General features: G+C 44.4%; 1 protein-coding gene across 1 annotated transcript in view; it reads right to left on the bottom strand.

The window, feature by feature from the left end:
• Positions 1-26,034, bottom strand: part of LOC147009723 (protein sidekick-2-like) — a 956,293-nt gene that overhangs the window by 375,670 nt on the left and 554,589 nt on the right. The window contains exons 8-11 of the mRNA XM_085861602.1: positions 22,762-22,952; positions 22,541-22,624; positions 19,086-19,280; positions 18,818-18,934 (exon numbers count right to left, since the gene is read on the bottom strand). Of these exons, the coding sequence (XP_085717728.1) occupies positions 18,818-18,934; positions 19,086-19,280; positions 22,541-22,624; positions 22,762-22,952 (587 nt within the window). The remainder of the gene's footprint in view (positions 1-18,817; positions 18,935-19,085; positions 19,281-22,540; positions 22,625-22,761; positions 22,953-26,034) is intronic.

Here is a 26,034-nt window from a genome sequence, read left to right as displayed (position 1 = left end):
AAATTGAGGAATTTAGAAATCACACCTTTGTTGTTGACCTTTAGCCTACGTTGACCTTTTGACCTCAAAAACAACAGACTTCTTTCTTATAACAATCTCTACCATGTGGTGAAGTTTCGTGAATATCGGTTGAAAATTGTGACCTGTAGACGACAAACAGACAGACAAACAGACAGAATAACAAAATCGACTAACCAATATACTTGAAATATCTTCGATTTTGCAAGTAACAAACAAACAGACAGACAGAAAGTGGTGAAAACTTAACCTCCTTCAGCTTCAGTAGTGGGTGTAATAATTCAGAACTCAATCGTGAGTAATTTATAAAGGCCGTCAATGGAAATGTCTAAACAATAGCTCCTGGAAATGGCCGAGGCACGCACAGATACCTTCACCGGTTTGGAAAATGCCTCGAAGCGAGCAATTGGTCTTTTATTTGTCACGACAAACAAAATCATTACAGTAGTCTTCATTTTTCCTGCAATATATTCAGGGATATCATCCCATCATTTCATTAAAAAGTTTACTTGATAACATAAACTCTGAACATCATGCCGATAAAAGGGGGGGCTCCTTGTCCCTCATAAATGTCCTGATAAACCAAGAAAATACCCATCTTATCTCTCATACTAGCCTTGCAAATATCCTGTTACATTTCCTTACATGCTACCGGATGACTTCCAAAAAGGTAGGAGTGGAGATGACAGATAAAGAGTGAACGGGATACAGGAAATGTCTACACTGGCACCATTAATTTGGCTGCACCATGGGCATACGCACAGTGCATTAGGGCCCGAAATGTAAAAAAAAATGTCTGATGAGAGCGACTGTGCGGATCTTGCTCTGAGGGAATAATTTCATTAAAAGGCTCGACTTGCTCAGCTACCAACCGGCTCATTTCAAATCCCATTTGGGGATATTTGTAAAAGTCCAACTTTAATTATCTCGACAATGGCTTGTATGCTATGAAAAAGTATTACATATGTCAGACCGACAAAATATTTCAACATTTCACCAAACACACGCACACGCACACACACGCACACACACATACGCACGGACACACACACACACACACACACACACACACACACACACACACACACACACACACACACACACACACACACACACACACACACACACACACACACACACACACACCTGTAAAGAGACTGTCCTTGTCAAGTGGAAGGTTAATCTTTTCACCGTCATCTCTCACCTTACATTCAGAGGGCGTATAAATTCAGGCTGGAATGTATTGTTGGAACGTTCCGATTCATGACCGACAGAAGAGGAAATGAGCAAAGAATGGCTGTGGAACTAATTAAATTGCTTTGCAAATGATTTGTTGCAATGTCCATTCTTCAGTCTGACAGTACCTGATGTCAATTACCAACTTTATGACTTCTTGTAATTGTTCCTCAAGGAGAGGGTTGTGGAAGGGGAAGAGGATTGGGGTGGAGGCATGGTTCAAGTCTGCAGGTTGTTCTTTGGGGATTCAATGTGTCGATATAAGAATACATCACCTTATGTATCCACCATAAAATCCCTTGTCTATAACTGCACGCTTAACACGTACAGATAAATAAATTGCAATAAACTCTGAGAACGTTAGTGGCTGCCTGGCAGGAAGGTTTTACAGGATGCAAAAGGTATTTTACAACCAGGTGTCCCTTTGATATAGAATGCAGGTTGATGACGTCATTAAGGTTTCCAAGACGAACCGAACAAAAATAAATCTGTGGGTTCGAACATTTTCGAAGGTTAATTTGTGTCGTTTAAAAGTTTTATTCTTAATTTTTCTTGTCAAAAGGACATCCTTTAATGAATAAAAACTGGCTAGTTGTGTTTGATTTGTGTTGTCAATGCCTCGTTGAATACAAAGCACTTCGGTTTTACAGAACTCGAAAATTGAAGAAAATGAAATCAGAACATTGTTTTACCCGAAGCTTTAATCATGATTAGCTTGAGTTTCATACATGCTGGAAGGATGGCCTTGTCCCTTTGGGTTGTACAACCTCGGTTGGAATCTCAGCGGACTCAGCCCAGCTATAAACTGTCACATTGGTGTTTTGCAGACAGGGCGATGTGTCAAAGTGTGGGCCATCTCTCGGGTAGACGGTACGCTGGGTGCACTGCCTGTAGTGGGGCAACTTAGCATAACAATTGTGCTTTTTGTGAGGAAAGCACCAAATTTGGCACACTAGTAGCCTATCATATTATGAACAGATTTGGATATTGGGCCATCTCAAAATTTTTCATGGCAGTGGAAAATGGCTGCCACAGCCATCAGCGGCTGAATTTGAGATGGCCCAATATCCAAATCTGTTCATAATATGATAGGCTACTAGTGTGCCAAATTTGGTGCTTTCCTCACAAAATGCACAATTGTTATGCTATATTTAGCTAAATTGCCCCACTACTGCCTGCACTGGGGGGGGGGCTGGGCAGCCGGTTTTTTACAGGCTTCAGCCAAAAGACTTTCCCCAGTTGATTCCCCCCCCTCCTCTTTCAAATTTGGGATAATATGGGACTTTAAAATGATGCAATCTGCCCCAGAATGCTCGGCACACATGCATAGAAATCTCTGAAACAGCAGTCACGGGGGCATGGTAAAATATATCGTGTGTGCGAGGTAAGGATTTTTCCCAAAATGTCTCACAAACCTTCTAAAAGCAACCTAAAATACATGGAAAATAATGTTAGAGAAAAGTGGTGTGTGCCTCTGCACAATGAAAGAGTTGAATAACTTTGTCTGATTACTGACAGGGCTTAGATCTTACAGCTGGCCAACTGCAGACTCCTGTCAATGTGGTGGTGAGTCTTCAGTGCAAGGCCCGAATAACTGTGGACCCAAACCCTCGACGATCGCTACCAGTGAGTGGACTTTGAACCTTGCTGGAGGGAGTACCGCGTGTGAACATGGCAGGCTTGGGAGTGTGTTTAATGGATGTCTGCAATTGGGAAGACGATGCATTGCATCGTGACCAACAAAGTAATGGGTACCAACTCTTTGACAAAGAACATCTTCGTAATGTGAACATACACAAAGCTTGTGCCAGCTATATTTACATGGGAACGACTTCCCTGAGGGAGACGCAATATCTGGTTTGGGTGCTTCTTAACAGTGATGAGTAAATCATATCTGCGGGTTGTGAATGCTCAGGGTAAGTTTAAAATCAACTTTTAAAATTATTATATTTATTAAAAATTAGCAAAGGTACCCAGTGCTGCCAGACAACACCAGATCACTCCTCCACCCTTCCCCTTCCATCTCCCAACCCTTTCCCTGTCTCCTCCCACCACACCCCTCCCTCCTCTCACCCCACCCCTCACTCCTCTCACCCCACCCCTCCCTCCAGACTCCCACCCTACCCACCTCCTTCCAGACTCCCACATCACCCCTTCCACCCTCCCACCTCCACCCTTTCCCTTCCTCTTCCCAGTGCACCCCCTCACGCAGACAGCTACATCCAACTTTCAGTTCAGAGCACCCTGTTTTTTTTTTACTTGTTATCATTATTTATTATATATATATATATATATATATATATATATATATATATATATATATATATATATATATATATATATATATATATATATAAATATATATATTATATCATTATTTATTATGTGGACCCTGACCTTTTTGACATATATTCAAGTGGACTTAGAAGTGCAATTGGTTGAGAATCCCTGTTCTAAATGGTCAAGGGTCCAAGGTGTCTTATCTGTATGAAGGGCTTAAGGGGTTTTAAGGGTCTTATGGGTCTTGGGGGTCTTCAAAGGTCTAAGGGGGCTCAACAGTCTAAAGGGTCAAAAGGTTTAAAAGGTACGCTGCAATAGTATGTAATTAATAGAAGTACGTGTAGACAGGGTGCAACTGACATTCATACAGTATATAATTTATAGACATAAGGTCACACAGCTTCACGGACGGACAAAGTCTTCAGGGTTTTCGGAGTTTTAAAGGGTCCAAAAGGGTCTTCGAGGTTTTAAGGAGTCTTAGACTATCTTAGGGGTCTCGAGAGTCTTCAACGCCTTCAAGGGTCGAAAGGGTCTTTGCAGTATAATGGGTCTTCGAGGGTATTATGGGTCTTTAAAGGCTGAGGTGGTGGATGAAAATACCCTTAGGACAATGCCCGGGTTGCACTTTGTCGGTGTTGCAAATTTGGTGATTTGTCAGCCCAGCAGTATTTTCAAAAAATGCGAACATACAGACAGAAAGACAGACAACAAATTATATTTGATAGACAATGTTGGGAGGGGGTTGTGGAAGCTGTGGGTGCATGTGTTTGTGTGTGTGCATGTGACTGCTGCCACTCTCTTGTATTAACAGGAAATGGCAGGAACTTGACACCTCTCATCTCGGGATATTTCTCCTATTTCTGTTACTCCGATTTGCATGCAGGAACACAATAATTATGGTTAACGATTTTGAAAATGCCACTGTTTCGTTTAAATTCTGAAAATTATGTTTAAAATAGCAATTGAATTCCAGAATTCATGCAAGTAACGGCAGTAAGGTTAAAACTGCCCTCTCCAGCAGAAGCAAGTCACCTGAAATGCACACACAGCGCGTGCACAAATGACCTCATGAGTATTCATACGTCATTTTGAAAGTCCCGTATTAGGGCCGTTAAATGATAAGAAGACATATAACTTTTTTTCGCAGATACTTTGACAAAAATTGAAACTTTTCTGTCCAACAAACAACTTTATTTAATTATTCTGATTGTGTGTTTGACAACAGATTTAGTGATCAACACCAATACTTTTGAGCTCTAAATATGTATGTGTGTGTGTGTGTGTATGTATATATATATATATATATATACATAAATACATATGCATATATATCATGTATATTGCTGAGTTTGTGTGGGTCATAAGTACTGCCCATTCTACTGGCCACACCTTCCCATTTCACCCAGCATCACAAGCACCGCACATTAGCCAGGCCACGCTTTTCCCTCCAGCCACCCATAAATTGCCACTATATTTTTTCCTCGGCATAGCTCAAATTGTTCAAAGACCTCTGATGTACTTTTGAAGACTGAACAACGCATCTTCTATCATTAAATAAAGGTACCATTTTGAGGAAAGAAAGGGACATTTTGATCACAACACAAACAAGTTAATGCAAGTTTCATTTGCAGTGATTGTAGCAGCGGTCTAATCTGCACTGCCTAATGAAGATACATCTTATATATTATTTCCGAGTTTGTGGTTTCGTGTCACGCTATCTTCGACTTTGTTCTGCGCTCGATAAACGTGATATTCGGATTACATTATCTCAAAGACCATATGAGGTGCATGGTACAAAAAAAAGTAAATAAAATGGTTCTGAAACAGTGAAATCGTATTCCACTTACTGCATAAAAGTAAAATTACTACTGATACTCTGCATCAGTTCCTTCCTCAAACACACCCACCCCTACATGTCGCGCAGAGCGCGGGTTATGCTCGTTCTCATAATGCAGAGGAAAGAAAATCATGTTATTTTATTTTTTTTAAAAAGACCTTTGGTTTTCTCCCGACTTTTCAAGGCATATAAACAAAATGATGGACATGTAATTCACATATTATATGAAGTAAATAAACATTAAAATTGACTTGGTCAAGAAATGTTTGCGTCCTTAATTAATTGGATGGGAGTCTGGGGAAAATTCCCAAGAGATATTTATTTTGTATTCCTGGATGGACACACGGTCGATTAACCGTCATGTTGACCTGCATGCTACCAATCGAGGACTACGTAATCACCCACACCTCCCACCTGCGGATGCGAAAGTCATGCATGATACCAAAGCCAGAGCGGCCATGAAACACATGACACCGAACCTATGATCCACAAACCCAAAGCACAAGCAAATCTATCCTCCAATCCCACTCATTATTAAATCTGTCCAAAATCTCATGCTGATTGGGTCCCCTCGCAGCCCAATCATAATGCGTAGCCATTCCCGTCGGATGTAATAAGTACAGCTGATGTCTCTGCAGCTGCATGTCTGGTATCTTATTGTAACCATTGAGAATGGAAGATGGTGTTTTTCTGAAATGTTAGGATTTTCACAAAAAATTTTATGATTTTGGCTCAGCACGTTTTTACTCTCTGTTCAATAGAATGTGTACATACTGTCGGACCTCGCTATTTGCAGATTCACTATTCGTGGACCCCGCATATTCGCGCTTTATAAAATGTGACCTGCTTCGACATTCGTGGCCCTCTGCTTCGTGTAGTCGGAGTTTTAATCGCATTTTTTCGCAGGCATGTTCCGGGTTTTTTTGAAGGCGCATTTGTGGTTTTTCATGGGTGAGTTAGCGGCTTTTCACTAGATTTTTGATTTTTCTCTCATGAATCACAAACCTCATTTTTCATTGAAACAATGCTTTGACATTCGCGGCATTTTCAGGAATGTATAGCTCACCAATAGTGGGGTCGGCAGTATATATATATATATATATATATATATATATATATATATATATATATATATATATATATATATATATATATATATATATATATATATATATATATATATATATATATATATATATATATATATATATATATATATATATATATATATATATATATATATATATATATATATATATATATATATGAGAAGGGTATGCTTACACATTTTAAGCAATAACAACAGTGCTTCTTCCCCATTGTCTCGGGTCACTCACCTGCATTTGTATATATATATATATATATATAGTATATATATATATATATATATATATATATATATATATATATATATATATATATATATAGTATATATATATATACATATTATATATATATATATATATATATATATATATATATATATATATATATATATATATATATATATACATACATACATACATACATATACATATACATACACACACACTCGCCAAACCCATGCTCCATGTGAAGTTTGTAATGTGAGAGTTCGTTAGGCGTCAATATATCCAGTGTTAACAATGTGATTTATAGAATTTCTTTGTATACAATGTTTCTTGTTACATTTTTGTGTCAAATTCACCTTCTGAGGTTGTGAGAAAGTGCAGAAGAGGGTTTTACATTGCAGACGCTGTTTTCTCGGAGTGGCATTACGCCCCTCAGCAGTGACGGTCTGTCGACGACAGACGTAATGACGTCAGCTAATGAAGGATGATGTCATGACGTCATTATGTCTCTCAGCGGCGACGTCGCATGTCGCCATGCAAACTAATTCAAAAATTAGAAAATCGCCAAAAATTCCAAAACCTGTCCATCTGGTGTGATCTCATATAGCCCATGCTGCACATTAGAACGCAGAGCACCCGCATGCTGAAAGTGGCGACAATCCGTCCGGCAGTTTCGGAGGAGATACGTCCACAAAATATGGCTTAGCGTGTTAATATAATAATATATATATTCATTAATTTATATTTTCATTTAAAGATGCTTTCCGATGGTTCTTTGATTTACCTGGTGTATCGGCTTTGATGTCCATCGGCATACAAAATGACCATGCTTCCCCATTGTCTCACGTTGCTCACCAGCAATTATTTTATTCATTTATTTATTTCCAGCGAGGCCCGCGGAGTAGGGGCGCCGCCGCCATCTTGCGGCTCATCACCAGACGGGTAGGCTCGACGCGGTCTCGGCCCCAGGCCCGTCTGCCCCCCCTCATCGTTGAGGGTGGTCCCTTTTTCTTTTGCTTTGAGTATATGTGTTGTCGGCGCCGTCTGTGAAGTAAAACTGTATAAGTGTTGCCGTGTGCTCGGTAGTCGGTAGTAGATCTGCATTGTTACATTTGCTTTTTGTGCAGAATTGTTGTGTTTCTTCTACTTTTACATTTGCTTTTGGTGTATAATTGTACATGTGTGCTTTCCGTTTGCCGCGGAATAAATGTGCTTTATGTTGAACTGTTTTTCCCATTTCGCTCCGTCTTTTCTTTTATTGAATCTCCATCTTACTTCACGTAAAGGGTTGGTCGTGGGCTAAATACGCCCAATAATTAATCGAACCGTCGAGGTTGACGATAACACCGCTCGGTTATCCAGATAGTATGGAACGGGTCGCTTAAAGTGGCCCGTGTCCGAAGTCGACCTGCGGCGAGGTGCGATCGCCCGGTCTACCCTCCGTGTGGGTACTTAGGTAGGTCGAATTTGGCGAGCAACCCTATCCCACGCGGGGGGCCGATTGGCACGATCGTGGTGAGGCCGAAAGGCCCACCCGTGACTAGTTCCCGGCGTTAGTCCGAGAGGGTCACGACGGGATTGTCCGTCCGGTGGGCGACGTGCCGCGATTCGAGTTACGTGGCCGCTCGCACGCCGGCGGGTGCGAATCCGCAACACTGGTGTCAGGTCGTGAGATACAAACCCATCCCCCTCCTCGCGACACTGGTGTTGGAGAACGGGACAACGGGCTCTCCTGTCTCCAGCTAAATTCACGGGAATCGGTCCAGGGGTGAGAGGAGCGACCCCCGATTCCCTCCAAATTACGAGCGATTCAAATTAACCCTTTACGAGAAGCAAGATGGCGTCTCAAGGCAAGCGGGAGCCGGGGGTATTAGAAATGGATTTAGAATGTGTAGAATCCATGGTCCAGGATGAAAACCCCGTGCAGGAAATGTTGGTTGTGCAGGAACACGAACTCCCCCAACTGAACCCAGAGCCCGAAATAGGTGCGGCGGCGGCCGCGGTGTATGACACCTCCCCTCCCCCTCTCCACCAAAACCCCCCCGATCCTTGCCGAATCGGCTCACCCAAGCGCACCCGACATGGCCCAGCTATGCGCCATGCTGGCGGCAATGACAGCGAAGATGAATGCGGATGCGCAACAAATGAATGCGAACATGAACAAGCAAATGCACGAAGTGAAAACGAAAATGGATACAAACACAAATGAAATGAAAAACGAAATAAAAGGCATGAACAAGCAAATGCACGAAATGAAAACGAAGATGGATACAAACACAAACGAAATAAAAGGCATGAACGAAAATATGGAAACAAACGCACTCAAAATGAAGGAAGAAATGAAAGAGTTGCGGGGTGAGACGCAGAACATGGGCCGAAGCCTGCAGGCGGGCATGAAGGCAGTAACCGGGGAGCTTAAAATGGCGACTCCACGTGTGGGAGCGAACGAGCTGGGAGGGAGTGCAACGGCTGTCAGGCCCGCGGTGGAGGCGGGTGACAAAGTAATTCGGGAGACGTGTTGGGCGAGGGTCGTGACGGAAAAAGTGACGGTGACCGAGAGGGAAAAACTAATTGGGGTGACGGAGACGTGCACGAGGGAGATAACAAGGGAAGAGACGGAAATAATAGTTGAGACAAGGGAGATAACAAGGGAAGAGGTGACTGAGTTGGCAGAGACACGGGAGATGGGAATGATAGAGGGAAGACTACACGATGAAGACGGGGATAGAGACGCACACACACACGGAGGTAGTGGAGGATAATGGGGGTGAGCCCGTGGACTGGGTGGAGACCCAGTGCGAGCAGCGGGATGGCCTCCTCCAGGAACGAGGGGAGGGAGTATGCCCCCTTGAGGCGAGTCACGACCAGGTGGGTTCGGTCGTGCTTTGCGAGGTTGAGGGGACGGGTGCTGTGGACAGGTGCACGGAGAGCTTGGGGGGTATAGAGGCCCCGGAGACCCTTGTGGGGACACGAATCCCCAGTGTGGTTGTCCCTGTATGTGTGGTGCAAGGTGTGAGTGCGTCCGCGTGTGTGGATGAAACCGCCAGTATGGATGAGACACCGCGGGCGAGTGCCCCCGTGTGTGTGAGTGAGACACCGCGGGCGAGTTCCCCCGCGTGTGTGAGTGAGACACTGCGGGCGAGTGCCCCCGCGTGTGTGAGTGAGGCACGGTGTGTGAGTGAGACACCGTGGGCGAGTGCCCCCGCGTGTGTGAGTGGTGGAGTGGCAAGTGTGCCAAAGGGCGTGCTTCCCAGCATGCCGTGTGTGGATGAGGCACCGTGTGTGAGTGTCGCCGTGTGTGTGAGTGAAACAGCCAATATGAGTGAGGCACCGCGGGCGAGTGCCCCCGCGTGTGTGAGTGGTATGGTTTGTGTGAGGGAAATGGCACGAGTGAGTGAAAGGCCGCTAGTGAGTGGAGCCACGTGTGCAAGGGAAATGGCATGCGTGAGTGAGCGGCCGAGTGTGGGAGAGACAGCGTGTGCAAGGTCGCTGTGTGTAAGGGAGATGTCGGTCGGCATGTGTGAACATGCAGCCGCGTCTCCCGGTGTGAGTTTAATGGTGAGGTGTGTTAGCGTCGTAACACGCGGGAGTGCGTGTGTTGAATGGCGACGGAGACTGCGACAGAGGAAAGAAAGCCGAGTAGCGGCTGCAGATGTTTTGCGCACCGCGCCGGGTTCACCCAGCAGCGAGCGCGAGGTCCGTGCTGTGCAACGCACGAGGCCCCCACATGCTCGCTTGCGAGAGTGAAGTCCCGGTCCGGAAACGCACGTGGTGGATTTGCCGATCCCGCGGACGGACAAAGTTTAGGCAGGATTATGGATTTGGACCGGACGGGTTCTCCATGCAATCGTGTGTGTTAAGCTCCAACGGGCAAAGCACATGTGTTCGCGTGGGGAACCCCTCGAGATGTGGGGCTTGTGTTTTTTTTATGCGCACGGTGACGTCATGGCTGCACGCGGGGTTGGAATCCGGCAGGAGGGGTATCCCTGCCGGATGGTACCGTCCAAGGAGGGACGAGGTACACGTGCAGCTGCATGACGTCACGGGCAGGTGCAAAGTGCGCGAGCTGTGAGTTGCTGCGCTGGTGCTGCGCATGTGGAAAAAAAAAATAAAAAAGCAAGCATCACTTTCGGGTGCACAGGATTCCCGGGCAAGGGGTGGAAGACCCCCTTACCTGGGCACAGGATGGAAACTAGTTAGGGGGAAGGGTTAGCTTAGCTAGACCGACTTCATGGGGCAGGGGTAAGTCCTCATGGAGTCCGTGGAATGGATTAGGTAGAGGGATTGTTAGTTGAGATTTAGGTGGGGAAATGGGAAATAATGATTTGGAGACAGAGACAGACTTGTGAATGTGTAGAAGGGACGTAGTTTAGCTACGTAGTGTTAAAAGGAACGTGCTATATTTTAAGGGACGACGTGGGAGCACGAGTTAGTTAGGGGATGTAGTTAGAAGGATGGCAGAGTTCAGCGGTGTGTGTGTTGAAGAGTTGTGGGTTGTGAGGTGAGAACGTGTGCTTGTTGAGTGAGTGAGGCCAGCGGGTCTGTGTGAGTGAAGCGAATGGGGAATGCATGGTGCGATGAGTGATTGGGGGGAGGAGTGACTCCTGCCCAAGGGACCCCGGGGTCAGTGTAGAGTGAGTTCGGGGGTTAGTCAAATTTACAAAATGGAGGTCGTTTTGTTGTTGGTGGGGAAGTAGGCTCGAAACCCGTTTGGAGGGGTGCAGGAGCCCTGTTGACAGGCTGGGAGCGTGGCTGCGAAAGGTGAGTATCGCTGAGTGGGTACCCCGGGCACCAGGCTAGTCGGCCGTGGTAGGCCAAGGGCCCATGGGGGGCCGGGATAGCGTAGTGGGCACGGGTGCGCCTGCTTGGTGCGGGGGCCCGGGGCGCCATTAGCCGTGTGGGCAGTGTTGTGGGCACGGGTGACCCTCGGAAAGGGGCATGGGAAGCCAGCCTGCCACGTGTGCGTTTCAGGGGAGGTGCCATGGGGGGCACTCCCCGGTGTTTAGGGAGCTGGTAGGCTCGGAGGCAGTGTAGTGCCCGGGGGTGCCATAGCTGGAGATTCGGCAGAGGGTCGTGCCTGCCAAAGGGAGCCACGCGTCCCAGCCATGAGACCGTGTGAGGGCACGGAGAGAAAATTGGGGGGCGAGGCCCGAAATTGTGAGGACACCAACACAGGCGACGGGAATCTGGGTTGCTAGAACCAATAATTTAAGCGAGAGGCGCTTGTTGAAAGCCCCGGGGTAGTTTAACAGTTAAATGGATAAGGTAGAATAGGAAGTGTACCCCTCCGCACCATCCATCCCCTCGCTCTCGTTGTGGGCCGCTGGACCCACTTTGTGTTATAGATCGCTGAACTCTGGGGAGACCATCCTGAGGCTTCGTTGGGCCTCGACACAGGACGTTAGCTTTCCCTTATTCCCCTCCAGGAAGGGAACGTAGGGGTTGGGAGTAGGCTAGGTGACAGGATAGGTTAGCCGAACAAGGAGAGTACAGGGGGTTAGGGGACGATTTATAGTGGGGAAATAAAAACAAAAAAATAAGTTGGGGCTAAATTGTTTTTTTTTTTTTTTACAAATTAAGGGAGTGGGTATGGACAATGACAGGCAAAGGCGATAGGTTGGGAGGGAGACCGTAGAGTAGGTCCGAGCCCGCCTTCCGAGTGGCCAGCACCACCGCACTCCCTCCACCAACCTCCACTGAACGGCGAAGGCTGGCCAGCTTCATCGGCAGCTGTTGTTTTGCTGCAAGGCCTGTGCCGGCTGGATCGGCTGCAGCTGCTGTGCTGCAAGGCCTGTACCAGCCGGATCGTCTGCAGCTGTTTTCTGCAAGGCCTGTGCCGGCCAGTTCATCTGCCGGCTGTGTTTGCCTGCAGCGGCCTTGTTCTGCAGGCTGTGTTTGCCTGATCACCTTTGCCATGCCATGCCCACTGCCCCTGTTCACCAGCCCCGTTCAATTTTTGCTTTGCCCCCCTCCCCCCTGTTCATTGCCATGTGCGCCAGGATCAGAAAGCAACAGTTTGCAAGCTGCGAGAACTGCCCTGTTGGCAGCTACAACACGGGCCTGCAGTGGCGGCCCGTGCACCGTGTTTGCGTCCATCCATTCATCCATCCATTCGTTGTGTTCATTGCGTGTGCCACTTGAGCTGGCATGGAGACTGCGTTTGTGCAGCCCATGCACCGTTGTGGTTCACTGCGTTCAGTTCAAAAGGGAAGGCCTTGGACTGCGTGTGAGCAGCCGGCCACGTTCCCTGTCACCTGCATTGTTTGAGTCAGAGTCTGCATGCGAGCAGCCTGGCTCCCTGCTAACTGCTTTCTTTTTGCAGAGACCATTGATCCTGGGCCATGGTTTCGTGTAAAATTTGTAAGTTAAGGTTAACCTGTACTGTACATATGAGTGCGCCCCCGGCATGTCTGTCCTAGCGCCGGCAATTTTATTTGAGTCGTCCGTGTGACTGAGTTTGTTTAGGTAGTTACTCAGCCCTCAGGTTATTTATTTTGGGGACACGAATACCATGAATGTCGCACTCAGGGATCCGTAGGTAAAATGTACTCGGGGAGAACTACACATGATGGCACACGAAAATTTGACGACTCGGGACGAGTCTGTAAAAAGGGGAGGGGGTGGTGTTATGGTTGACAAAATTCGCAAACCACCATTCAGGTCCCGTAGGTGAGATATCTCTGTAAGTATATGTGTAGTTAGGCCCAAACCCGTTGTTTAGAGGGAATAAATGTTATTCATTCGGGCTGCGACCCTTTTAGATAGCCGTTTTTCTTTTACTATCTTTATTTTGGACCAGCCGCCATTACTACCACCACAACCACCACCAACCATGTCTCAACAGCCATCACACAACAACCACCAACCGCAACGCCGCTTCACAACAACAACAACGCCAACAGCCACGACCCTTGCCGTCACATCTCACTCTTGCAACCATCGCATCACCGCCATTCCCGCGCCGCTTGTGGGCACCGATCCTGGACTCGTACAGGGCGCGCACCGAGCAGCGGGTGCAAAAACACCAGCCTTTCCGAGAAATCGGATCAAGAATGATTCACGCCCACTTCTGTTCCGTCCTATCAGCGAGCGTGGGGCGATTTGGCTCCGCCTCCAGGCGCGTCGGAGTATAATCGCCATATGCAGATTCGCGGATCAAGAATGATTCACGCCCACTTTTCCTCTGTCCAATGGGGAGCATGGCTCCGCCCCCGAGCGATTCCTGATCCAAAAATCTGCATATGGTTTCTCCTGTCGCACTATAAAGCACCGAGCGCGGAGTGAATCGGGGCAGTTGGAAAGAGTCGAGCAGTTGGAGGCAGTTGGAAGAGTTGAGCAGTTGGGAAGAGTTAGCAGTTGGACGGAGTTGAGAAGAGTGGAGAGTGGGAGAGTTGGAGAGTTGTGGCGGCGGCGAAGGCAGTTGAGAGAGTGTCTGTCGGGGTCCGGAGAGACTGGAAAAGCCAAGAATCTTTGTGGAGGTCGGCGCTCGTGTCAGAGTCGGGGAGCTGCGGAGAGGGGAGGCCGGTAACGCGACCGAGGTCGCAGTGGAGTCGCTCGTCGTGGGACCCAAGCCAGCGAGATATCCGAATTCCCCCGAGCATCAACAACCCCCTCCTGTTTCCCCCCGCGCTGAGATAGTGTGAGAAGGGGGCCCCGTTCCCATCCCATTCCAGGCAGTGCCAGCGAGGCCCGCGGAGTCGGGGCGCCGCCGCCATCTTGCGGCTCATCACCAGACGGGTAGGCTCGACGCGGTCTCGGCCCCAGGCCCGTCTGCCCCCCCTCATCGTTGAGGGTGGTCCCTTTTTCTTTTGCTTTGAGTATATGTGTTGTCGGCGCCGTCTGTGAAGTAAAACTGTATAAGTGTTGCCGTGTGCTCGGTAGTCGGTAGTAGATCTGCATTGTTACATTTGCTTTTTGTGCAGAATTGTTGTGTTTCTTCTACTTTTACATTTGCTTTTGGTGTATAATTGTATATGTGTGCTTTCCGTTTGCCGCGGAATAAATGTGCTTTATGTTGAACTGTTTTTCCCGTTTCGCTCCGTCTTTTCTTTTATTGAATCTCCATCTTACTTCACGTAAAGGGTTGGTCGTGGGCTAAATACGCCCAATAATTAATCGAACCGTCGAGGTTGACGATAACACCGCTCGGTTATCCCGATAGTACGGAACGGGTCGCTTAAAGTGGCCCGTGTCCGAAGTCGACCTGCGGCGAGGTGCGATCGCCCGGTCTACCCTCCGTGTGGGTACTTAGGTAGGTCGAATTTGGCAAGCAACCCTATCCCACGCGGGGGGCCGATTGGCACGATCGTGGTGAGGCCGAAAGGCCCACCCGTGACTAGTTCCCGGCGTTAGTCCGAGAGGGTCACGACGGGATTGTCCGTCCGGTGGGCGACGTGCCGCGATTCGAGTTACGTGGCCGCTCGCACGCCGGCGGGTGCGAATCTGCAACAATATATATATATATATATATATATATATATATATATATATATATATATATATATATATATATGTATGTATATATATATATATATATATATATATATATATATATATATATATATATATATATATATATATATATATATATATATATATATATATACACTGATACATACATGCACAGACATGCATGCAAATAGGTGTACATGCTGACATGCACACACATGTGAACATGTGCATGTGCATGCATGCATCCGTGAGAATTTTCAGTTATCCGAACTTTAGCAATTTTATATACAAAAAACACATCTGTCAGTACAGGACTCATGAAGAGCAAACCAATTATAAAGTTGTGGAGCAGCATGTGGGAAAAAACATGTTTTTTAAAAAAATGTAAAATCCTTTTGCTTAAATGTAAAAACAGTGGATGAAAGAACGGCACAAGTAAACAAAGAGATATAAAAGAAACAGAAAAGCTGAGACAGCGAATGATAATAAAAGCAAAACATCTCATTTCGTGTCTTTGAGTAAAATAACCAGTTTGGTGCACAGATGAATATAACGGGGGAACCAAACAGAGAGGTCTCACCAATGACTCCCAAGGACAACAACCTCAAAGGAGAAGCTTACATTCTATTACTAGTCGTGGACATATCTTGAAATCACATGAGCAAAACGAGAGTTCAGGGAACAGCTTACCCCACAGTCTTGAGAAAAAGGACATGAAAAGGGTCTTTTAAACTTTTGCTTCGCATTTCCAAACCAATCTATATTTCCTATGAGCCACCACTTTGTGTGAATCTCCATATTACCAATATAGAGACCGCGAGCAGCATATTTGATTGGTCGAGATGGCATAAAAATGGAGTAACATTTGTCCAAGTACTGCAAAACGAGAGGTTTTTGGAAGTGCCAACAAGATGATTTGTATCTGCAGTGATCAGGTACAGTGTCTAATTACATTTAAATAAAATAAAGATTTTAAAGGCTGGAGGAAATAAAAAAAACATTCTCTGAAGTTTATGGCCGTTGATGCACCATCTTTTACACCACCTTATTTAACAGTTCACACATTAAATTAGTTGTTTCTGTAAGCCTGGTGTTGGCTTGGCAGTTAGGGTGGCTGGCTTGTGATATTAGGATCCTGAATTTGAGCCCCTGTTAGTTGTTGAATTAACATCAGGTGTAGTTGACTCAGTCTGTCATCCTGAGGTCAGCAAAATGAGTACCAGTGTATTAGTAATAGGGGCATTGCATCAGCAGCACAGCTGTGCCTTCTGCAGCCAATGATGCTATACCTGCAGCCAATGATGCTACCTGCTGCTGTGTGATGGACACAAAGGAGGAGGAGGAGTTGTTTATGTCCTTTAGGACATTCCCAAAAACTGCAAGTTTCCTGTTTGGAATGATTTTATATTTTGTTTAACTGCTCGACGGGCAGACAGACTAAAACAACTAACTTACTCTTCTGTGTGTCGGCCTATATGCGATCGGGATGAGATTTTGTATAATTTGCCAAATTCAGAGCCTAGGTACTGCTAAACTGTCGGATCGGTTCTCAATCCATGTTCTGATTCATATTCTACAGTGGTGAAAAGATAAAATTTAATTGAAATTAAGTAGTTCCTCGATGATTGACTGACGTCTGTAGACAGAGTGAACCAATTGCTTAACCTCGCTTTATGCTTCACACGCGGGAGTAATAAAACGATGAAAAATTTAGATCCTGTGCTCAAATGTCTGCTGTTCTGTTCTTGCGTATGGCAGCTTGGCTGCCGGGTAGCTATCATTTCTTGGAAGTGCAGATGTGCTGCTGATGTGCCCCTCTATCAGTACACTGGTACTCATTTCACCGACCTCAGAAGGACGGCAGGCTGAGTCAACCCCACATGGTGTTAATTCAGTGGCCAACGGGGCTCAAACTCAGGACCCTAAGATTCCAAGCAAATGTCTACTGTCTACATGAAGTACTACGACGACTACTACTACTACTACTACTAGTACTACACCATGTAACATGAAGAGGTACTTGGAGCAAATTGGTCATTCCAATAATCCAAAGTCATCAGCAAAACAAAATCAGCTTAAAGCGTAGAGCTTACAGCGGAAGCTACAAACTGTTTGATGCAACATCATGCATGAAGTACAAGGAAGCAAGGTGAAGCGGGTTGCCTCATTTACACAACCCAACACGTCATAAGTGACAACCTCATTTAAGACGATTTGGACTGTCTCATGAACAGAAAGTTGAACCGAACACGAGAGCGTCTCAACCAAACAAAATCCACAAATTCTTATAGGAAAATGCCTCCATAAATTACAATCGACAATGACCCCTAAGGGAGGGCTTTGTTTTCCATTTTTTTAACATTTCTTTTTTAATTGAAGTACTGTATGTACAATACATTTATTAATTCATTAATACAAGGAATCCAAGGAACTTCAATGCAGGAAGAGGCCATGAGGCCCATCAAGCCTGCATAATCCTGTCAACATCTTAATATTATGCCTGGTGTTGGCTTAATGGTTAAGGTAGTGGGCTTGGGATCCTAGGGTCCTGAGTTCAAATCCCGCTCAGCTGTTGAATTAACACCAGGTGGGGTTGACTCTGCCTGTCATCCTTCCGAGGTCGGCAAAATGAGTGCCAGCATGCTGGTATACTGTGTCGGAGTGGCGACCCGTCCAGGATTGTTCCCAATAGCCAAGGAGACTGCTTCGGCGGCACCAACGCTCTGCACAGAGTATGGTCCTAATGGATGGATGGATCTTAATATTCTACCATCCCCACTGCTTCCAAATACCTATCTATCACAATTTTAAAACCATCCACTGACTCCACTGTCACTACCTTTGCAAGGAGACCATTCCATGCATTCACCACTTTTGATTGAAAGGACCCCTGACTTACTACCACTCTAACTCTCCTCTTCAACACTCAATCAAAGGCCGTTGGTCCTCTACAATGCTCATTCTGCTGAAAAATTCATACGCACTTGTTTCGCCTATATCCTTCATTATCTGTTAAAACATCTCCATAACTTCCCCTCATAATCGTCTCCTTTCTGATGTATAACGTCCGGTCTATCTTTCAGCCACTTGTCATAGCTTAGTCTAGCTTGGCCCGGGACCGATACAGTTGCTCTATGCTGAAAAATATCGATGCCAGTTATATCCTTCCTCAGATGTGGTGACCAAAAACGATACAATTTTCTGGATGAGGTCACAAAATTTCTGTGCAGAGAATTAACACCACCTCTTTTGCTTTACAAGTTATCTGCTTACGAATACAAGCTAAAACCCTATTAGCTTTACCTATGGCTTCCTGGAAAAGCCTGGTAATGGTTTAGTAGTTAAGAAGGCTGGCTTGCGACCTTAGGGTCCTGAGTTCGACCTTTCCTTCTTCCACCCTCCCTTTCTCCACCCCAATCCTCTCCCCTCCTCCACCCCCGCATCCATTACCACATCCACATCATCCTTGGTGGTTATTTATAATTGTTGTTCATCATTCCCATGGAACTATCTGATAGTTGAAGCTGATCAACTTATCATTTTCAAATTCAGCTGTGCTCAGCGAAAGACACTAAAAGACAAAGAATCCAGAAGCAAATTGAAACTATTACAATCATCCGAATTTAATAATTTGAATTACATAACCGGTAACGCCTTATTGCACCTTTGAACCAGGTGACTGTTGGTTGAGGAGCACCGGAGACGTCACAGGGCAGTGTAACGGCATCTCCCTCCACGGAAAGAAGGTCATCAGGTCGACGGGTGATGTTTGGAGCGAAACCTAATTTGAAGGGGACATACAGGAATTGTATTCCACAGATAAAAGTTTTCATGTTGAATCGTATGTATTTGATGATATAGGTCACCGATATAATATGTGTATATTAATCGGTGAAGGCTGTTTGCTCAAATAATAATCGCAAACTACTTACTGATGACTCGGAGATAGGTGTACGTGTTCGCTTCTCCAGCTGAGTTCCGTGCAAAGCATTGGTACATTGCAGAATCCCTCTCTTCAAGGAAGGAGATCACCAAACTGCCATTGGTAAGGACTCGCATACGACTTTCCTGAAGCTGCCTGACTGGCACGGCGTCACGGTACCAAGCCAACTGCGGTTTTGGATACCCTGGAAAATGAGTAGATACAGAATGCTGATCATCAAGTGAAATGAAGGTATGATCACTAAAACTAACCTTAATCTCTTTTCTACCTCCTGTTATCCATTCCACTCTTTCCCCATCCCTCAACATGACCTACCTTGTGTCGACTATGAAACATGCATAACTGAAATCAACTCGCAATGCTTAAATCAACAACATCTATAATATTGAACATGCTGTTATTAATTCCATCAAATCACACTCCTGCAGACATTAGAAGTTTTATGAAAGTGCTTGGCCAATTGTGTTGATTGGTAAGATTCATAAGAGCAGTTAAATCAAACAATTGTGGCTTTGCTCAAAACTAAATACAGGAAGAGGCTGAGAGATGAAAAGGAAAAGTTGAAAAATGAGGATGAGTGACCAAGGAAAAGGCAGGAAGTATTCCTAAAATTGTAGAAGTACATACGGCAAGCATGACAGGGTGCATAGATAAAATTAGATGTCTCAAGCAATAATTACTGAGACAAACATGTCAATAAAGTCATGAAGGTATGATCATTGAAATAAGGTGTAAGGCTTTTTGAAGAGAAGGTGTAGGTGGCTCATGCTTCCCTGGATCAACCTTTGCAATGGGTCTACTTGCTGATCTCAAGGGTAAGTGACCATATCATAAAGTGAAAGGTGTGATATTGAGGATTGTGTTTTCAAAATCTCCATCTACATCTCACCCATTTTTCCATTCCACCACCTGCTATGTAACCTGGTGTTGGCTTAGTGGTTATGGTGGTGGCTTGGGATCCTCAGGTCCTGAGTTTGAGCCCTATTGGCCACTGAATTAATACTAGGGTGTTGACTCAACCTGTCATCCTTCCGAGGTCGGTGAAATGAGCACCAGTATACTGGTAATAGGGGCATTGCATCAGCGGCATAGCTGCACTCGAACCAATTTTTTTTTTGGGCTGAAACCAACAGCCAAAAAAGGCAACACACAATGGCAATCTGCTATGTACACCAAATCCATCCATCCAATGGGACAACACTCTGTGCAGAGCGTTGGTGCTGCCTAAGCAGTCTCCTTGGCTATTGGGCACAATTCTGGACAGGTTGCCACTCCAACACAGGATACCAGCAAGCCGGCACTCATTTTGCCAACCGCGGAAGGATGACAGGCAGAGTCAACCCCACCTGGTAGTAATTCAACAGCCAAGGGGGATTTGAAATCAGGATCCTCAGATCCTAGGATCCCAAGACCACCACCCTAACCTTTAAGCCAACACCAGGCATATGTACACGAAATGCATTCCCTGTATTTATTTATTTATTTATTTTACACACAGTTAATGTTAACAGGAATAAAAGGCACTACAAATTACCAGGATGTTTTGATGTTTTGAGTGCTTGGCATAATCCAGGGGAACACAGAAATAATGAGAAGGGCACTCAATGGAGTGCATACCTCTGCCACACAATGCCAGATCCAGCAGAACATATCAGGCCAAATAATTTTTTGAAATAACATGCTATAATTCGATTATGGCCCAATCTCCCAATAGTGGGGGCAAAAAAAAATTACAAAATAAAAAAATTTCTTGTATCCGGATGTAGATCTTCACCAAAATTGATTCATTTCTTCTTTGTCACACACCCAACGTGTCCACAAAGTTTCATCCAAAGCCGTCGATAACGTTTTGAGATATAGTGCTCCATATTATTTTTGGCCCTGTCTCTCGATGGTGTAGAATCACTTAGAAAATTCCAGTCGCCAGATCCAGATTATGATCTTCACCAAAATCTAATCAGTTCTTCAGTCTCAATCTAATCAGCTGGATCCAGATTATGATCTTCACCAAATTAAAATCAGTTCATCATTGTTACACAATCAACAGGTCCACCAAATTTTATCCAATCCATCCATAACATTTTGAAATATCCTGCACACAAACAAATAAACAAGAAAAAGACCGTGCAGAGTACGACACATGCAAAATGCATAAAACAAATTTAACCTCAAAAATAATTTGTGGTTGAATTTAATGAACAAATATGCAACTCCTCTTCAAATTTCAAGTGAATTGGATGAAAATTGCAATTTTAGAAATTCGGCCTATGTTGACCTTTTGGCCTATGTGGACCTCCAAAATAATTGGTGTTTGAATTCAGTGACCTGAAATATATTGTCTCTTCAAATTTCAAGTCAATCGGATGAAAATTGAGGATTTTAGAAATACCACCTCAGTTGTTGACCTTAGGCTTATGTTGACCATTTACTCCATGTTGACCTCAAACATGTTGGCTGGTTGAATTCATTGACATGATGTATAAATCCTTTTCAAATTTTAAGTCAATCGGATGAAATTTGATGAATTTAGAAATCTCACCTAAGTTGTTGACCTTTGGCCTATGTTGACCTTTTCGTCTATGCTGACCTCAAAAACAATGAGTGGTTGAATTCAGTAACCTGATATGCAAATCCTCTCCAAATTTCCAATCAATGGGATGAAAAATGAGGATTTTAGAAATTCCAGCTTAGTTTTTGACCTTTGGCCTATGTTGACCTTTTGGTCCATGCTGACCATAGAAATAATATGGTGGTTGAATTCAGTGACCTGATATGCAAATCCTCTTCAAATATCAAGATAATCAGAAAAAAATTGAGGATTTTAGAAATTTGGACTACGATGACCTTTTTGCCTCTGTTGTCCTTTAGGCCGACATTGACCTCAAATGATTGGTGGTTGAATTCAGTAAGTTGATATGAAAACCCTGTTCAAATCTCTCATCAATCAGATGAAAATTGAGGATTTTAGTATTTTGATAAATATGTCTATCCCCTTTGACCTTTTGACCTCAAAAACAATAGGCTTCTTGCTTATGACAAACTCTTCCATTTGTTGTAGTTTCGTGAAGATTTTTTTTTTAAAAAATTGTGACCTGTAGGCGATAAACATTTAAAAAAAAACAAAAAACAGTCAGACAGAGAGACAGAATAACACACGGGACCAACCGATATGCTTGAAAAATCTTCGCTTTTTGCAAGTAACAAACAAACAGAGAGACAAGGGTGAAACCATAACCTCCTTCCACCTTCGGTATCGGAGGTAAAAACTCCACTAACTCTGATAGAGTGCGTGTCGTTTCAGCTACGGTGATCGATTTTGATTCCTGTCGTTATCATCGGTTCCCAAATCGCATCATTGTTACATTACCATTGCAATAACCAAATGTGAACAATGACAATTACATTTACAATGCATATTGCACAATATGCACTGTTGTCATGTACCTGTAACACGGCAAGGTATGTACAAGGTGTGTTCCACTGTGCTAGTAGTGGTCTGTTCCAGATGCAGCTTAAACTGTGGACTTTCTGGAGGGGTGGCAATGGCAGATAAATAAATGAACACAAAACAGAAAAAGGAAGCTCCACGAGGAAGGAAGAATAAATAATAATGATCGAAACAATCTTCTGACAATTAAATATTTATAATCAGAACAAAGGATTACCAAGGACGGTGAGGTAGGCCGAACGTGTGATGGGCGGTATTCGCTTTCCCTCCAAACCCACTTGGCACTCGACCCAACCCTCATCTCCACGACCGGGCTGTGCCACGGAGAGACGTCTTCCAAAATCCCACATGCCGTCAACCACAGGCACTCCGCCACGACGCCACGTCACAGTCACCAGATCCATGGGCCTGGTTCAATGCAGACAGATCAAATGAAAATCGTGATGGACTGATAAAAAAAGAGAAAAAAAACTTAAAATGGCAGACAATCAAAGATGGAGGAAATAAAATGCTCGCTTGAAAAGGACGTTCTAAAGATGGATTGAGGAAGACAGCGAGAAGTGTATGGTGTGAAAACAAAGCCAAGAAAGTATCGAGTAAGGATAATCAGCTGCATTGGCCAATCAAAATCACCTCCACATGTAGACCATGATCTGCAATGTTGGGATATTATTGATGATGAAATATGGCACGTTAAACAAGTTTGACACAATGCCAACAATTCGTGTTCACACACACACACACACACACACACACACACACACACACACACACACACACACACACACACACACACACACACACACACACGCACGCACGCACGCACACACACACACACACACACACACACACACACACACACACACACACACACACACACACTCATTCCAGAAACAAGCATTGCACATTATCGATTGACCACCACAGGAGACCAATAACCGTCAATTCTGGGCAACTTCGTGAACCAGTGGAATCGAGGTGAAAACCCTGTTTCATCGGATGCTTCATCACCGAGCTACTAAAAAAAACCTTCCCAACTTTATGTCTGCAACTGCATGCAGCAGGCAGTCGTTTGTGACGTTCGGCGCACTGATCGCCGCTGAGCATCGTTGGAAGTCGTATTACGGCGTGATGTATGTAAGGCAGTCGATGTAAGGTCTTTAACTGCCTTAAATTCTGCAAAATTGAACCGTCGGTTTGCTCAAATGGGCCTCTGAATCAACATTAGCATCAATATGGAAAAATGCATTCGATCATAGATCGCTAAGATGGAAGGAGAGGAGGATTGCATCGACGTACTCGGTAGTGGCAAGATTTATGAATACAATTTGAGACAGTTTACCAAACTCAGATTAAACACACACACACACACACACACACACACACACACACACACACACACACACACACACACACACACACACACACACACACACACACACACACACACACACACACACACACACACACACACACACACACACACACACACACACACACACACACACACACACACACACACACACACACACTGCAAGGCATCATTTCTGCCAAATCAGTTTCTTGGCAAGGGTTACAATCCAGGATTGGTCGCCCCTCTGATACAGGAGAGCAGACTACACATGGAAAGAAATTGTACGCTTTGGTACTTGCTGGCGAAGTGGAGGCGGGAGGGCCGGTAAGAAGTACAAGTAAAATGGATTCTTCTCTTAAAAGCAGTTTCTGTATATGTACTTTTTCACTTGGTTCGTTCATCAATCCTAGATATCCTTGCTATCCCCCCCCAAAAAAATCAATATTAAATCGCGTTGTGATTGAACATTATTAAAGTATGCTTATTAACAACGATACTTTGTCTGCTCATTTGTTCAACGAATCCTTTTCGACATGTAATTTTGATTGAGGAGAATTTGATTTAAATAAAACACACAACACTGCAATGATTATTAACTAATTCCTAGATGACTGTGCAAAGCTTTAATGCCCTTGTTTATGAGAGCACGACACGATAAACAATAATTAATTGACAAAGTTATTGTCAGCATGACTAATATTGACAATCAAGGTCGTCACAGTGGAGAGGGTATCAAAACATCCAAGAATGATGTGAAGTTGAATAGGGATTGTGGTTAGAATTGCCTAAAACAAGTGAAAGGAAAAGTTTTACAAACTTGTACAGTGCAGGGAAGCGTAAACGCAGAAGAACATTTGGCCTATCGTGCCTGTGTCACGAAACACAATAAACACACAAGGACACTACGTGTTGCATTTAATCTCGAAGCAAGGAATTTAGCGAGGGATTCAAACTACAAAGGCATATTATTTATTTTATAGGATCACAAACTGGATGCAAATGGAACAGCCAGCTTTATGTCCACATCCAAAGGAGGCGCTCACCAAGGTTATGGCAATGTCATTTTTTTCTTCGTTCGGTGATTCCTGCCAGGTATGGATCCCAGATAATTATGTTACCAACTGATTTATCCTTCCACATGCCAAATTAATTTCATTTATCAATATGGAGGCTCGCCAGGGTGCATAGATTAAAGTAGTACCGAGAAGGAACGTTGTATATTAAAGTAGATCTGCGTGCGGACTCGCACAGTCACCAACACCGATTAAAATAGCCATTCAGGGCTCTTCAAGAACGGGCGGGGATAATAAGGAGATCAATGCTGGAAATAATCAAAGGAATGTGCCACACAAGTATCAGTAAAAGAGTTATTCGAGTTTATACAGCAATTCAAAATTGTTATCAATGCAGAGGATGATCTATCCAGCATTAGTTGGTGGACGTTAAATATCCCATGGTGTCCTTCGCAAAGAGTGGGCGAGCTATCGTCTCACATCCTGAACAAATTCCAAAATTCCTCCACTAACCTTAGTTGAACTTCAGGTCTGGCTGGCCAGCCGCTTCATGAAAGACTTGGGCCAAGCTTTCCCTGGCCAACCCCACAAGAAGAAGTTAAAGTGGCCGTTAAAGAAGAAAAATAGCAAGATCTATGAACGTTAATATATGGCCAGGGCGTCGATCAAATGCAGTTCTGCAACATTATTTTTTTAGGTTTGTATAGAAGTTGGTGGAGATGGATTAAGTTGGTTTGGACATGAATGCAACTTGAGTGTCTGGTATAGCAAAATAAGGAAAGCATGGAGGTGAAATCTTCAAGGATAATGATGAACTTACAGTAAAAGTGGATTCAAGGGAAACGGTTTAAAATTGCAGTCTATTATCGAAGTCTGATGGGTCTTTTTGTGGGTGTAATTTGATCAACAATAACCATCTTAGGTTTATCAAAAGTACGTGTCTTTTTTTTTTAAAATTCATGAAAAGTTTGAGGAAGTAAGTGATGAACATAATTAAGCACTACAGGGAATTACACACACAGTAATTGAATTGGAAAATTTTTGATTAAACTTATTTTTCTTATTTGGTGTTTGGACTGAAGGTAGAATAAACGGTCGGCTGTTCAATTTGAAGATGTAACTT

Source organism: Eptatretus burgeri, chromosome 17 (assembly GCF_056783735.1).
Source record: "Eptatretus burgeri isolate ZD-2024b chromosome 17, Ebu_testis_v1, whole genome shotgun sequence".
NCBI lineage: Eukaryota > Metazoa > Chordata > Myxini > Myxiniformes > Myxinidae > Eptatretus > Eptatretus burgeri.
Note: the sequence above shows the minus strand (reverse complement) of the source record. Positions and strands in the feature narration are given on the sequence as shown.